Below are 15,208 nucleotides of genomic sequence, written 5' to 3'. Positions count from 1 at the left end.
CTTTGTCTAAAAGATTTAGCACCAAGGAGATGTTAATGCTTTTATTAGGCTTTCAGAGTTTATTAGTGGGCATCATAATGCTAAAAGAAAAACAAGCAAACAAAAAATATTTTTGTTAAAACTGACAAATATGTACTTATTCTCATGTGAATTTGACCTAGTAGTGAAAGACTATTACTGAAATTTCCTTGTTTTTAGCTATTCTCAGACAAGAGACAACTCCTGAACCAAAATCCTGAAAGTACTTTGCCCTTAGTGGAGAATTCAAACAGGTATTTTGGGCCACAGTAGGAAGGAGTAAAGGAACATACATGTCAGGTACACTATGAAATGAACTGTCAGCTGTCAGAATTGATTCATTGATCTCTACTTAGTAATTCCACCAAGATCATTTTCAGTCTTGGTCTCAAGAAGTGCACTACCCCATCAGCTTGAAGGAGACATGCAGTACATTAATTGGAGGATAACATTAAGATTTCAGAAGACACCTGGAGGTTATTTTAAAAAGATATCTGTTCATGCTTATGTGTGATGCTGGTTCCTGCAAGACTGTGCTCCAATAATTTCCAAAGAGAATTAGATGGCATATGGAAAAAAGAATGGTAATGCACCCTGTTAGAGGTTATAATTAGAAGTCAGTTCAGGATGAAGGTGTGGCCCCATTTGGTTCATCTACATCAGAATCATTGTCAATTTTACATAAAATTTCCTTATTTCTCATTGTATTGGTAGAGAACTTGCTTCCATCTTTGTATTTTAATCTTCTTTGAGAATGTATGGAGAATCCACAAATTCACAGTTGATCTTTAGGGCAAGGTTGTCAAATGATTGGAGGTCTTTTGAACACCAAGATCTCTTTCCTTCAAGTACTTAGGCATGTTTCTTTCAGGCTGTCTTCACAGACAAGACTTCCTTGGTGCAACCGTCTGGGTTAGGAGTTACTCTTGGTGGCATTATAATGCCTTGTGTGTGTGTGTGTTTGTATTGCTTTTCATATAAGGATGCTTTATGTATCTGATTTTGCAGTGAGTGAGCACCATTTTATACCCAACACTGAATTAAAGCCTGAGAAAGAACTTAATTGTTTGAATTACTAAATGAATTATGTAAAACTGAATGAATAAAAATTAGTCTTTAAAGTAAAAATTGATACTTATTTTTTCAGTTACAGACATTGTTAACACCTCATATGTTATATATGTACATATTGATTTTTTTATAGGTCAGCACAGGACATACCTTTTTTAAAAGAATTATTTATTTATGCATACAAGAACTGGGGTACAGGCCAGAGGTACAGGGGGTGAGAGGATTCACCAGAGACAGAGTGGAGAACAGAACAAGCAGACTGACTGAAATACACTGTTGAGGGGAGCAGTGAGCAAGACAGAAGAGGTCTTTTGTGCCATGTGGGTAGCTCCCTGGCCAGCTGGGAATCAAACTAGTGCTTCAGAGGCTTTGGATAGCTTCATAGTGTGGTGCTTAACCCCTTGCGCCACCAGGGAGGCCCAGGAAATACATTTTGATAGATGATGGGTAGACATTTATTTTTGATATGTTCCGAGCAGCATATATTTATTTTTCATCAAACTATATTCCACACTTCATTGAGAATACAGATATAGAATTATTATAATAGCTTGCAGGATTTGCTTTAGGTCTGTAGTTCCCATATTCAGAATCTCTGAATCCCATATTCAGAATCTCTGTTTTAAATTTATGTGATATTTATATCAACAGAAACCATAGTAATGAACTCTCCAGGATTAGGGTTCAGGGAAACCGTGGAGCATTTTGAGAAGATCATGAGCTTTGGAACCAATAACTACAGTTTTAAACTTCAGTTCTACAGTTGCTAGATTCATGATCTTCAGTAGGTAAATTCTTAACCTCTTCTAGTTGCATTCTCTGTGTAAGGCGGGCATTGCTTAAAAACATTTTATGAATTTTAGCAAATGCAAGAAAAGAATATAAGACAGATAAATTTATGAAAAATAAAGGACAAGCATACATGAACATAACTAATTAACTCACTCCCCAAAGGGCAATGCTCTTCATCAATAGCTACTTTATGCCTCTGTCTACACAACAAACAGATTTTTTTTCAGTTCTGTAAATACATCAGGCCATTTTCATACTTCACATGTTATTATGACTTCCACATGTTATTGTGGAATGACTTCAATGACTTCAATGACTTCCACATGTTATTATTTTTGCCTCAAGGTATCCCCTGCACACACGTAAACATCACCACAAACATGTAAATATCTTTCTGCACATTAGATTTCTTTCCATATTATTGGCCTAACATGTCACTTCTCTAGAAAACTACATTCCTGACCATGCTATTATTCCTTTTTATGTCAGTATCTTATTTTTGTAGAATTTCAGGTCATTTATGAATATAAGCATATTTATTTGGTTGGTCAATATCTGGCTCTCAACTAGAAGTTTCATGAGGGCAGGAATTATATGTCTGTCCTGCTTACCACTGAATACCTGATCTCAGCAGGTGTTCAGAAAGCAGAACTCCGTAATTAATGGTTAAATCACTAGATGAACACTGGAATGATCATTATGGATATTTTTTAGGCTTATAAAAATATTTATTAGGTCGATTTAATTGTCTGTCCCATGAGCCTCCATTCATACATTTAAGAGAGGGTAAGATATGGAAAGACTGGCTCTGTTCAGTAATTGTAATTTGATTTTAGTTATAAATTAGAGTTTATTTTACTGCTTAAAATCCTAACTGGTTAGATTTATCCAAAGACAAACCATTGTTCTCCTAATTTCCTAAATGATCTTAAATATCAGTGTCTCTTTTTTCAAAGATTGTGTTTAGGAATGGTGAAAATTCTAACTGGAAAAGGAACTGTTGATTTTCTCAGAACTTTTTGACAAAATTCTCAAACACATTCCCTGACAATATGTAAATAAAAACAAACTCAGTTAGTTCTAAATCCTAGGTGGGGTTTGTCAAGAGTAATTTCCTGAAACAATCATGGCAAAAATTAAATGTTGTGTCAATTTCTGCTGATTATTTCTTAATAATTAAAACTCACCGTTTTGTTTCTGCAGGCATGAATATAAGTAAGAGTGAAATAGCAAAAGAAACTTCATTAAAACCGTCTCGCAGATCCCTGCCTTGCCTCACTCAGAGCTATGCTTACTCAAAGAGCTTGAGCCAATCTACCTCACTCTTTCAGTCAATTGAGAGTGACTCTCAAGCTCCCACTTCTGTAACCTCTATTTCTGCTGACAAAACAGAGCAAGGTGAGCAGCTCTTCCTCTTCTTCAACTTATAAAAAATGTTCTCAAACTATTTCGTACTTCATGTATTTTACTAGTAATCATAGAGTTCTTTAGGAAAGAGATTGGCACAGGGAGAACGGTCCCCTTTTCCACCCCTATGACAAGTTTACTTGCTAGCCAGATGTGTTTGCATTTCTCCCTTGCTTTGCAGGTAGCCAGCCTCTTGAGAACCTAGACAAGTTGCTTGCTTGTTAGCAATGGAAAACAGACAAGCTACCTGAACTGCTGACTTACTATTTTTGGAGAGAACTTGTAACCAGTAATTGAGTTGACTGTCAGAAATAATAAATTTCAGTTTCCTAAAGTTAAAGGCAAAAACTTTAAATATTACAAATAGTAAAGCAATAAAGATTTGACAGCACAAATATGTGGTTGAACAAGGACTGACAACCAGATGTTGGCACTTTTTAACACAGGACTGAGATAGAGGAAAGAGCTGGTTAGATGCAGCTTTGAAGAGATTTTGTGGCTGTCCTTGGGCATCTTGTATTCTTGTCTATCCATCTGTCTGTCCATTATGCCTTTTAATAATCCCTTTTCACAAGTTAGGATTCAAAATACAGCCAGGTCCTTTGTCATGCTGTTGATGGGTGTGCTTTTATGCTCCCATCCTTATTCTAAGAAGCTTTTGGCTTGTGAGAATAGCAGGCTCTTATAATGCCTTGTACTGTGTCTTCCTCAAGATAATGTGAAAATACCAAGATACTATTTTCAATAATATTGTAAAATCATTGCCCATTGTAACTAGTTAGCTTACATCCATGTCCAATAAGGAAAGTAGCGAATTGTTTAAGAGAATGAAGGTATTAAAATATAATGCTGATGAATTAGTCATTGAGTGAAAATTTAAGTAACCAATTTCAACACATTAAATTAAAAAATCTCATGTTTGGTCTAAATTTGCACATAATTCACCATGTTTATTTTATCTGTTGCTGCATATTTTTCCCAACACCATGCAATGTGTCATTTATTTATTTGCTAATTTATTTTCCAGCTAACACCAAGGAGAATAAAAACGATTCTGTGCTCAAATGTTCTTTTGCTGACCTCAGTGATTTTTGCTTGGGTAAGTTGACTTCTATTATTCTTCCTCCTTTTCCCTTTTCCAAAAGTAAATTGTCTTCAAACCAAGAATATTATTTTTTTAAGAAAAAATTCATTGTTTTTCTTTAAAATTTGATAGTTGAATATAATATTCTGAGGCTGAAAATCATTAAAATATTTTGTGTATAGCTTGAAATTCAACTAGTTTGAGAAGATATGAAATGAGCAATAATCTTGTCAGTGAAAAAAATTAACAATTTCTGCTGTTAATCTTTTGGAAATGTCTTTTAATTCTCTGTGAATAAATACAATTATATTACTATGTTAAGATTTCTCAAACTTTAACAGTATCTATCCATGTCCTGTAAGCTACATGAAGATTTAGCTCATTTGCATAGTCTTTCATTATTTCATGGTTCTATTGACATTTTAAATTTCAAACCTGTCTGCTGATTAAATTTTGCACCTTTATGTTATGTTCTATCACATTTCAGCAATATCGTCATTCCTCACTTGACAAATTTATCATAACTATGGAAATAATGCTTTTTGCAGGTGTAGTTAGTACTTCTGATCTACAGCTCCAGATTGCTCTGGCCTTTATACCACTCTTGAATATTCCTATGGTCACGGATCCTCTTTCTAATCCTCTATCATGTGTTCACAGTCATACCTCTTTATGCTAACATCATTGTTTGTATGACAAACTTCTATTAATTTTACTTTCTGATGTTTGCCAAATTTCTTAAAAATAACCCTCCTTCTAGCCCAGAAATAAAGTCACACTTATATGGACAACTAATCTTTGACAAAGGAGCAAAGAATATGCAATGAAACATGGACAGTTTGTTCAATAAATGGTGCTGGGAAAACTGGACCACCACATGCAAAAAAATGAAACTAGACCACTGCCTCTCACCATGCACAAAAATCAACTCAAAATGGATTAAAGAACTGGACATAAGACCTGAAACCATAAAATACATAGAAGAAAATATAGGTAAAACACTGCAAGACATACAGCTCAGTTACATCTGTTAAGACTCATCACCCAAAGCAAAGAAAATCAAGGAAAAGCGATAAACACCTGGGATAACATCAAACTGAAAAGCTTCTGTACAGCCAAAGAGACATTAACCAAAATAGAGAGACACCTCACTCACTGGGAAAAAAATTTTGCACTCCATACAACTGATAAGGGACTGCTTACAAAAATAGACAAAGAACTCACACCACTCAACAAAAACAAAGTAAATAATCCAGTCAAGAAATGAGCAGAACTTAAAGACATTTCTCCAAAGAAATGCAAATGGCCAACAGGCATATGAAAAAATGTTCAACATCCCTTCTAATCAGGGAAATGCAAATCAAAACCACACTGAGATAACACCTTACACCAGTAAGAATGGCACATATTAAAAAAACAAGCAACAAATGTTGGCGAAGATGTGTTGAAAAAGGAACTCTCCTACATTGCTGGTGGGAGTGCAAACTGGTCCAACCACTCTAGAAAGCTGTCTGGAGGCTCCTCAGTCTGCTAAAAATGGAGCTGCCATATGACCTGGCAACTCCACTCCCAGAGATCTACCCCAAGGACACAAAAACATTGATCCAAAAGACCATCTGTACCCCAATGTTTATTGCAGCACTATTTACAATAGCAAAACCTGGATACAGGGCCTCCCTGGTGGCACAAGGGGTTAAGCACTGCACTATGAAGCAATCTGCAGCCTCTGCATCATGAGTTTCATCCCCAGCTGGCCAGGGAGCAAGCCACAGGGCTCAGCAGACCTCTCCTCACTTGCCTGCTGCTCACCTCAGCAGTATACTTGGTCAGTCCACCTGTTCTGTTCCCCACTCTGTCTCTGGTGAATCATCTCACACCCCACATCTCTGGCCTGTACCCCAGCTCTTGCATGCATAAATAAATAAATCTTAAAAAAAAAAAAACCTGGAAACAACCCAGATACCCAAAAATAGATGCCTGGATCAAAAAGATGTGGTATAGGACCTCCCTGGTGGCTCAGGTGGCTGAGCGCAGAGCTCTGAAGCTGTCCGCAGCCTCTGCAGTGCTGGTTCGATCCCCACCGGCCGTGGAGATACCCACATGGCGAGCAGACCTCTCCTGTCTCACCTGCTGCTCCTCTCAGCAGTGTATTTCAGTCATCTGCCTGTTCTGTTCATCTGCTCTGTCTTTGGTGGGTCCTCTCACCCTCCCACACATCTGGCCTATTCTTGTATAAATAAATAAATATTTTAGAAGTTAAAAAAAATTAAAAAGTTGATTCCTGTATTAAAAAAAAAAAGATGTGGTATATACACACAATGGAATATTATTCAGCAATCAAAAAGATAAACTCATACCATTCACAGCAACGTGGATGGAGCGAGAAGAAAGTATGCTCAGTGAAACAAGCCAGAAGGAAAAAGAAAATACGGATGGTTTCACTTATAGCAGGAATATAGGGGAACCAAATAAGACATCAGTGTAAAAAAATAATAATACAAAACACAACAAAGCAAAAACACAATTATAAATCAGAGACATACTGCAGGGGAGGAGGAGGGAGAGGGCTCAGAGGGAGGGAGGGAAGAGCACAGGGGACTGTGGCAATGGTACACTTGTTCCTTGGTGAAGGAAACTATGGGGACTACCCCTGAGGGGGTGGAGGGAAGCAAATATTGTTTAAAAATGAGCAATGATGTAAAAAATTAAAAAAAATTAAAATTAAAAAAACACTCTTTCTAAATAGTCCCATGATGTTCCAGTTTCCTGATTTTATATGCCTCATCTCTTTCTTGTACCTTAAGAAAATATAGGTGACTTTTCATTGAGTTAAGGGATTATTCTAGCTTCTTATGTCCTCTTTCTTAGTTTTCATTCTCATTTTTTTCAGAGCTCATCTGTAAGCACCTATCTCTTAAGGTTGATGTAAGCTGTAAACTTTATAACTATTATGTATCTGAAATGACTTCAGTTCATTCTTATAATTGATTTATAATATTCTTCGTTAAAATATCTACTTTACAATCATATGTTTAAAATCATGTCGCATTCAGTTGAGGTGTGTATTTCAATTTATCCCATTCTAGACATAGTTTGCCCTTTCAGTTTGTTTCATGCCTCCTTTCTACTTCTGTGTCATTCCCCTCAGAATGTATGCAGTTTTGTTACTTCCTTTTTTTTCTGGACGTCCAAGAAAAAGTTAGACATTTTCTTTCATCTCCTGATTTTGCATTCTGTCTCAGTTCTGAAACATTCCTTGAATTTTTCTTCTGAAGATTTTTCATTTGCCCATCTGTGTGTTTGCAGGGAAGGGTATAATCATATTTAATTTACAAGACTCTGTTCTCAGAATGTAACTCTTTTCAGAGCATCCTGTCTTATTTCTAATCTTGTAAGAAGAACAGTGAGCAACCTTAGGGCCAGTGAGTGGTGCTTGTAGTCAAGCTGGATGGTGGAAGGCAGAGCTTTCCAGAACCACCCCTGATCTCCTGGGTAACTGATAGGGAATAGGGGAAGGCTTGAGACCGGCAATTAAAAGCTACTGAGGCTTAGCAGTTAAATGGCTGTCAAGGAGGGGTGTCCATGGAGAATCTACCATTTATATTACAATGATGACAGGAATTTGCATCATTAGTTATAAGATAAAAAAGAAAACTACAGTGCAGAATTATGTTGTATAATTTCAGGAAAAAATATAATCAGAAAAATAAATATACCTCCATTCCTAGAAATAACTGGAAAGTTAGAACTGTAAATTAGTGTCAGATTTTCCAAAATAATAAGAACAGTTTTTCTTTTTAAAAATTTAGTTATGTAATAATGATAAAACTGTAGTAGAATCTGTAATAAATTAAAAATAAGTGTTAAAAAGTTAGAAAATAGGCCATAGGATAATTTTGTGTAAATTCATGGAAAAAGCATTCTCTAAATGCATAGAGAGGCCTACCCTGATGACGCAGGCAGTTGAGCTCAGAACTGTGAAGCTCTCTGCAGCCTCTGCAGTGCCGGTTCAATCCCCTCCGGCTTCGAAGCAACCTGCATGGCACAGCAGACCTCTCCTGTCTTGCCTGCTTCTGCCCTCAGCAGTTGTATTTCAGTCAATCTGCCTGTTCTGTTCTCCGCTCTGTCTCTGGTGAATCCTCTCACCCTCCTGCACATCTGGCTTGTGTGCATGAATAAATAAATCTTTTAAAAAATAAATAAATGTGTAGATAATGTTAACATAATTCACAATTAATTACATCCTAAAACACCATAGGACTTTTTCACTCTTAGTTTATGCCCCTGCTGAGACCTAATACTACTAGCTACAGATGTGTAACATAACAGATTTTAAGCATTACTAATAAAAGAAATTGTCTATTATAAACAAATTTATTATTTATTTTGTTAAAATACTAAGTCAAGTGAACTCTTAAAAGCACTATATATAGTTGCCTATGTCAGAGCTTGTATTTGATAGGTGTTAACAGATTGAATAACTTCTAAAATATCTTGATTTATTTGAAAAGGCTAAATATATAGAAATCAGTCTTTAAATTTGAAGAGATATTTATATCACATGGAATGTGAATTTTTTGAAATATGTCAACAGTTCTTGAGTATTTTAACAGCCATCACAGAGAGTCCTTATTCTGTATTCTTTTATAATGTTTCTAGGTTATTCATTATTCATATGTATTCTTGTGTTATTGACATTACAGTATTACCACTTTTGTCATTCCAGAGGTAATTATAATTTTGTTTTTGCAGTTACAATTTTATGTCAGTTTCCTTTTGTTCTTTATATTTCTTGTAATGTTTGGTAGTATTTCTGCTATGGGTTATCAGACTTCTTCAGTCTATAGAAACTTCTAGCTTATAAAAAAAATAAATTTTTAAAATTAATGCAGCTTTTAATTGAGCAAATAAATGCTTGGGAATCCATTGAATTGTCACAAATACCTTTATTTTCAAGTTATAGAGGTGATATATCCAGTACATTTTGTATAATTCTAATTTTATTTTTGAAAAGTTTAAGTGCATTAAATAGCAAGGATGCATTTAGTTATTATGAAAGTTACTCTAATACTGGCATTTATACAATTGCATGCACGTTTTCATGTGAAATACTTTTTTTTTTTTTGTATTTATTGAGTGAATGGGTCATATGGAAATTGTTGTTGACTGTATCTTGGAAAATATGCTAAAAGAGAATCTGTATATCTAAAGAAAGAGAGAGAAAAGCAAGAAGGATACAAATAGATGTAAATGTTCCTTTCTTTTTTCTAGCTCTAGGGAAAGAGAAGGATTACATGGATGAATCAGAACATGCTCATTATGACAGATCTCGGCTCATTAAAGACTTTGTTCCCAAAGATAATACTGAATCCAAGACAAGATTGTCTAAGGTAATGCAAACGAAACTCTAAATGAGTCATTTGAAGACCATAGCTTTTTAAACCTTTCAGTCCTTTTTAATATTGATCTGCAGTGTGCTAGAAAGTATAAAAGGTCACACAGGTTAGTATGCACCTTACAATACTCAAAAGTATAAAGTATGGAAAGATATATTCATTTATCTTTCAAACGGAGTTACAAAAATCTGAAAAATAAAATTATTCAGTAATATTTTCTTTATGGGTTTACCTCTTATTTTCCATGGATTTTGAAAGGCTGAATGGTTTCGTAAGTACATGTGTTTTACTCATGAGCCAATATTTGAATTGTTTCTCTACTTACTAGGTGTGACAACCTGAATAGATTAATTAAATAAACTAAAAAAAAATCAAAATCATGTTTCTACTTGACAAAATTCTTTTATAATTACATGAGAAGGCCATATGAAAGTGTCTGGCTTTCTGTATGACAGGTTTTTATAACAATTTGGAGGTTAAGAATACTTCACAACTGTATTTCATCAAGGTATGGATGATTGGCCTAGAATTCCATTTTTAAAACTTCTGGTTCCAGCAATCCCACCATCCTTCAAACAAAATGATTTTGTAAACTTTTCAAAGCTGTGGATGTGGTATCATTCAACATCAAATACCTTTTGATACTTTCTATTAAGAACTGACTCAGTTCAAGTTCACATTTTTTCTTTCATTGTTTTCTATATTTTAAAGTGTGGATGTCTTTGTAAAGGAAATTTAGATATTAAATTCAGTTTAACACAAGGAATGACTCTGCTTTTAGCTGTCACTGCCTGGCTAGTAATCTCTCCCTTGCATATCTATTTCTTTGTGATACTTGATTTTATGTGGCATAATTCATTTTGCAAATCCCTTTATTAGATACTATCAAGGTAGTGGGGAAGAAACAAGGAACATTTTAAATGTTATTATCATCACTGAGACCAAACTATATTATAGAAAAAGAAATTTGTTGGTAGAAAATTTTTTCATTCCTCTTTGCTTTTGTTTTAGTAGAGGGAGTGTGTATCTGTCACTATTTCTTTCCAAAGATTTTTAGATTTTCTTTACAAATAAGAGATTTATTGTTCCATGTTCACCTGTCTCTCTGTCTGATTGACATTTGTATGATTAGTCTCTTGTATCTGTAAAGTGGTATTCCAAGAAGCCTGAGAAAAAAAGAGAAGTTACAAGAAAAAATTTAAAAAGCAGATGTTTTACCTTGTAATATAGCCTCATCGGAAGACAGATACAATATACTCTAAAATAATTAGAAAATGAACTAACATTGAATAAAATATCTATCATCTGCTTCTCTATAATATTTACCACATGCCAAAGATACTGTCACTTCATATCTACTCAAAAATAGACATTTCCCAAATCTCACTAGACTAGATTTCTTTTTATTTAAATGATATGTGTATATTTGTATGTTATTATATATGTATTTTTTTAGTTGGGTCTTTTGAATTAGCAATATTTTGCATTTGTGACCTACAAAATAGCAAACACACACAGAGGACTGAAATCTTGAAACTCTGCACTTCGCCCATTATTTTCTGGGGATAATTATATTAGTTGCAACCTACCTGTGCATGTTATGCAATGTAACTGATATTTAGGTTTTTTGAAATTGTTACTTCATTGCAAAGAGAAAGTTTTAGATAATGCAAAGCAAATTTGTGAAAAGTCAACAGGAAAGGAGCACCAACTCAAGGGAAAGTGACTACTAATATGAACTGCTTTTGAGTAATGACCAATACTGGATTACAGAAAAAAAAAAATGAGCTTTTGAACAAAATCTGTCATTAGCTTTAAAGTTGTTCAAAGGAAATAACTCTAAACCCTCCATGGTAGTGTCTCACATTGAATTTATGTGGAAAATCTGTTGAGCTTGTCAACTCTAAAAACAAACAAATTTAGAAATCCTTCTGACTAGTTTTCTGACCTTTGTGTGGAAGATTCCACATCTATGTGAGAATTTGGTTTGTCCAAACATTTCCTGAATGACCTCGTATGAGAGCTGTGAAATTTTATTGTGCCCACTGCTTATGATAATATAGTAAGCTCAGTATATTTGTAAAGCATTTTAGTTTATTTTAGAATTAATCTTCAGAATAATGAATTGTATCTTTAGAATAGTTTGCTTCAAATCTTGAACTTTCAGCATGTGTCATTTTTACCAAAGTTCTTTGATATTTTAGAAATTAAAATTGTGATACTGATATTTAATAGGATGGAGTAATATTGATGAAATAATGGAGTGTATTATTTATTTGATGTTGCTGTGTGCCATTGTAGGGGAGAGAAATATTATAGATAGGATTTTCTGTAAGGTTGCAGTTCATCAGGTGAATATAAATGGAGAACGTTCAGAGGTTCTAGAAGTTAGAAAAAACAGTAACATACCACACCCACAATAAAAATCCATAGTCCACCACCATAGTCAATTGTGCATCCTCCCCTCTTTGTTTTTGCCCTTTCCCCTTCCCCTCACCTTTTGGATATCTCAGTTCTATAATCAGCTTTCCAGTGTTAGTTCTTAGTTTGGGTTTCTCTGACCCTTTGTTTGGTTTCTTTATATCCTACATATAAGTGACACCATCATGGTATTTGTCTTTATGCTTCTAACTCATTTCACTTATCATAATCTCCTCCAGCTCCATCCATGTTGCCACAAATGGCAAGCGTTATCCTTTTTGATAGCTGAGTAGTATTCCATTGTATATATATATCACATCGTCTTGACTCATCCATCTGTTGTTTGGCTCTTTGTTTCCGTAGCTTGGCTATTGTAAATAATGTGGCAGTGAACATGAGAGTTCTTGTTGCCTTTTGCATTACTGTTTTGTATTCTTTGGGTAGATGCCTAGGAATGAAATTTCTGGGTCTGGTGGGAGAACCATTTTTAATTTTTCAAGAAACCTCTGTACTGTTTTCCATAAGAGCTGGACCAGTCTACATTTCCACCAAGAGCGTAGAAAGGTTCCTTTTTCTTCACATCCTCGCTAGCATTTGTTGTTGCTGGTCTTTTTAATATGGGTCATTCTTAAAGAATAACTGATTTTTAAGGGAAGTTTATTTTCATTTTAACATTTTGACAAAAGAACTCTTAGCACTTGCATTTCTGAAAATAATGTCATATTCAAGGAATAACTTCATAAGTTCATAGTCTGGAATACCTGGACTTACTATAAGTAATTTTAACAGCAAATGAGAGGTAGCATTTTATTTATTTATTTATTTATTTATTTTGGAAAATACTCTGTTTCCTGTTTTACTAGTATAGAAACCACTGTGAATAACACTTGAAATATATAGTCTATTAGTCAATTGGAGGATCTTCCAAGACAAAATCCCTATCTCCATCAAAAAACAATGATATACTAGCTGATACTGCTATATATGAATAATTTATAAGGATAGGTTAGACTGTAGGTTGATGTGGACTGTAGAATTAACAGTCTATAGTTAACCTAGGTTAAATGGAACAAACCTGTCAAGGAAAATTTGTGGTTTCTATAGTAGACATTAATGAAGAGTTTATTGCTGCCACTGTCCCTCAGGATTCCAAAAATAACTACAGCTGTTGCCAATAATGAGTCTGGGAATATGAATTGACCTTTCAAATCATGGTGATTTCTTCTCTTAAAGGATTTTGGATACCAGATTAGGCAGAAAGAAGTTATGAACCAGGAAAACCTTGACATGAATATTTCAACAGTTCATTAAATTTAAATCACAAGGCCATTCAATTTGACTGTGTTAACTGGCATTGGCAGATGGTGCTCATCTTTAACTCAAATTGGAAAAGGAATAATAATCTCTTAAGATTGGATACACTAATCATATGGTGGAGAAGGGAGAGGGAGATGGCCTCTGCAATCTTCTACAATAGACCTTTTACAGAAAAAGTGTGTTGGCATTGGCAACTATTTTACTTGCCTCAATAACTCTTTGCCTACATATCATGTACAGAGATTCTGAACTTGCATACTTTTCCCCACAACAATTGTGAGATAATGACGTAAACTCTTAGCAGGTGACCAAGGGGTATACCTATTGACCCCAAACTCATAAGGGGTGCATGCTCTGAAATAGGGTACAGCCATCCACATGCATAAAAGCAAAGAAAGCATAGTCCTCAGAATTTTAATTTTTAATTTCAGAATTTGTTTGCAGAGAAGGTGGAGGGGGAAGGAGGAGGAAGAGAGGGAGAGATATTTCTAATAAAACTCAAAAAAAACTACCCATCCCCTCATGAGCAAATGCCCAGCCAAACAGGCTTGGCCTGAAGTAGAGCAACTGAGACCAGAAAACTTGCCACAAATCTAAGGCACCCACTGGTAGGGAAACACAAGAAAAGAGTTAGGCGGGTCCCAGAGAGCTATGCAGGAGAGACTTAAAATTCAAAATACACCATTTAAATATTCCACAAAGATGGGAATACAGCTGTCTTACCACTATGGAAAGCTGTGTGGAGGACCCTCAAATTACGAAAATTAGATCTATATGACCCAGAAATTCCATTCTTAGGAATCTACCCAGAGGGCACAAAATCATTCATCGAAAGGAAACCTACACTCCCGTATTCATTGCAGCACTGTTTACAATAGCTAAGATATAGAAACAGTCTAAATGTCCAAAAACACATGAGTGGATCAAGAAGATGTGATATAGATACACAATGGAATACTACTCAGCAATCAAAAATATAAACTCATGCCATTTGTAGCAACATGGATGGAGCTGGAAGGGATTATGCTCAGTGAAATAAGTCAGAAGGAAAAAGAAAAATATTGAATGGTTTTACTTATAAGAGAAATAGTGAATGTTGAAGACTGTTTCTATACTAGCTAGATTTTCCAGAAGATTTAAATTTAAGGGGTAGTGATGTGCTGATACCGAGGTGCCAAGCAGTGGTTAATATTCTTCATCCACCAAGATATAATAATGTACTTGATAAATATAAGACTGAAAAAATAATTGGAAAGCAATATAGTTTTAACATATACAATTATATATATTAGCAGTACTAGTAATACAGAAATACAGCATAAGCAATGTTTCAAACCAAATTAGAAAAAATATTAGAAAAAAAACTAAAACCCAGTATTCACCCTATTAACTGTCACATTTATTTCTTGCTAGTAGATATGTACATTGATTCAACTTTTCTGAAAACCAATCTCACAATAAGAACTAAAAGCCTGGAAATAATCTTGCCCTTTGACCCACTTCTAGGAATTTATCCAGATACTATAATTAGAGGTTAGCCCAAATAATTACATTTAAGAATGTTCTCACACTGTAATTTGTGAAAGGGTGGGGAGAACAAAGCAGTTAAATGTTAAAGAGTAAAAGAGTAAAAGTAGTAATGTAAATGTAATGTAATGTAAATGTAAAGATGTAAAAGTAGTAATGCTCTCAAACAGGGTTG

General features: G+C 34.7%; 1 protein-coding gene across 3 annotated transcripts in view; it reads left to right on the top strand.

The window, feature by feature from the left end:
* ANO3 (anoctamin 3) overlaps positions 1-15,208 on the top strand; it is a gene marked incomplete at both ends in the record, with an annotated part of 255,438 nt that overhangs the window by 118,999 nt on the left and 121,231 nt on the right. For all 3 annotated transcript variants that reach the window (XM_084254786.1, XM_084254785.1, XM_084254787.1), the window contains 3 exons: positions 3,085-3,279; positions 4,316-4,387; positions 9,644-9,762. In XM_084254786.1, coding sequence (XP_084110912.1) covers positions 3,085-3,279; positions 4,316-4,387; positions 9,644-9,762 — 386 coding nt within the window. The remainder of the gene's footprint in view (positions 1-3,084; positions 3,280-4,315; positions 4,388-9,643; positions 9,763-15,208) is intronic.

The sequence above is a fragment of the Talpa europaea genome (assembly GCF_964194135.1).
Source record: "Talpa europaea genome assembly, chromosome: 1".
In the NCBI taxonomy this organism is placed as follows: Eukaryota; Metazoa; Chordata; class Mammalia; order Eulipotyphla; family Talpidae; genus Talpa; species Talpa europaea.
This window is presented reverse-complemented; position numbering and strand designations above follow the sequence as displayed.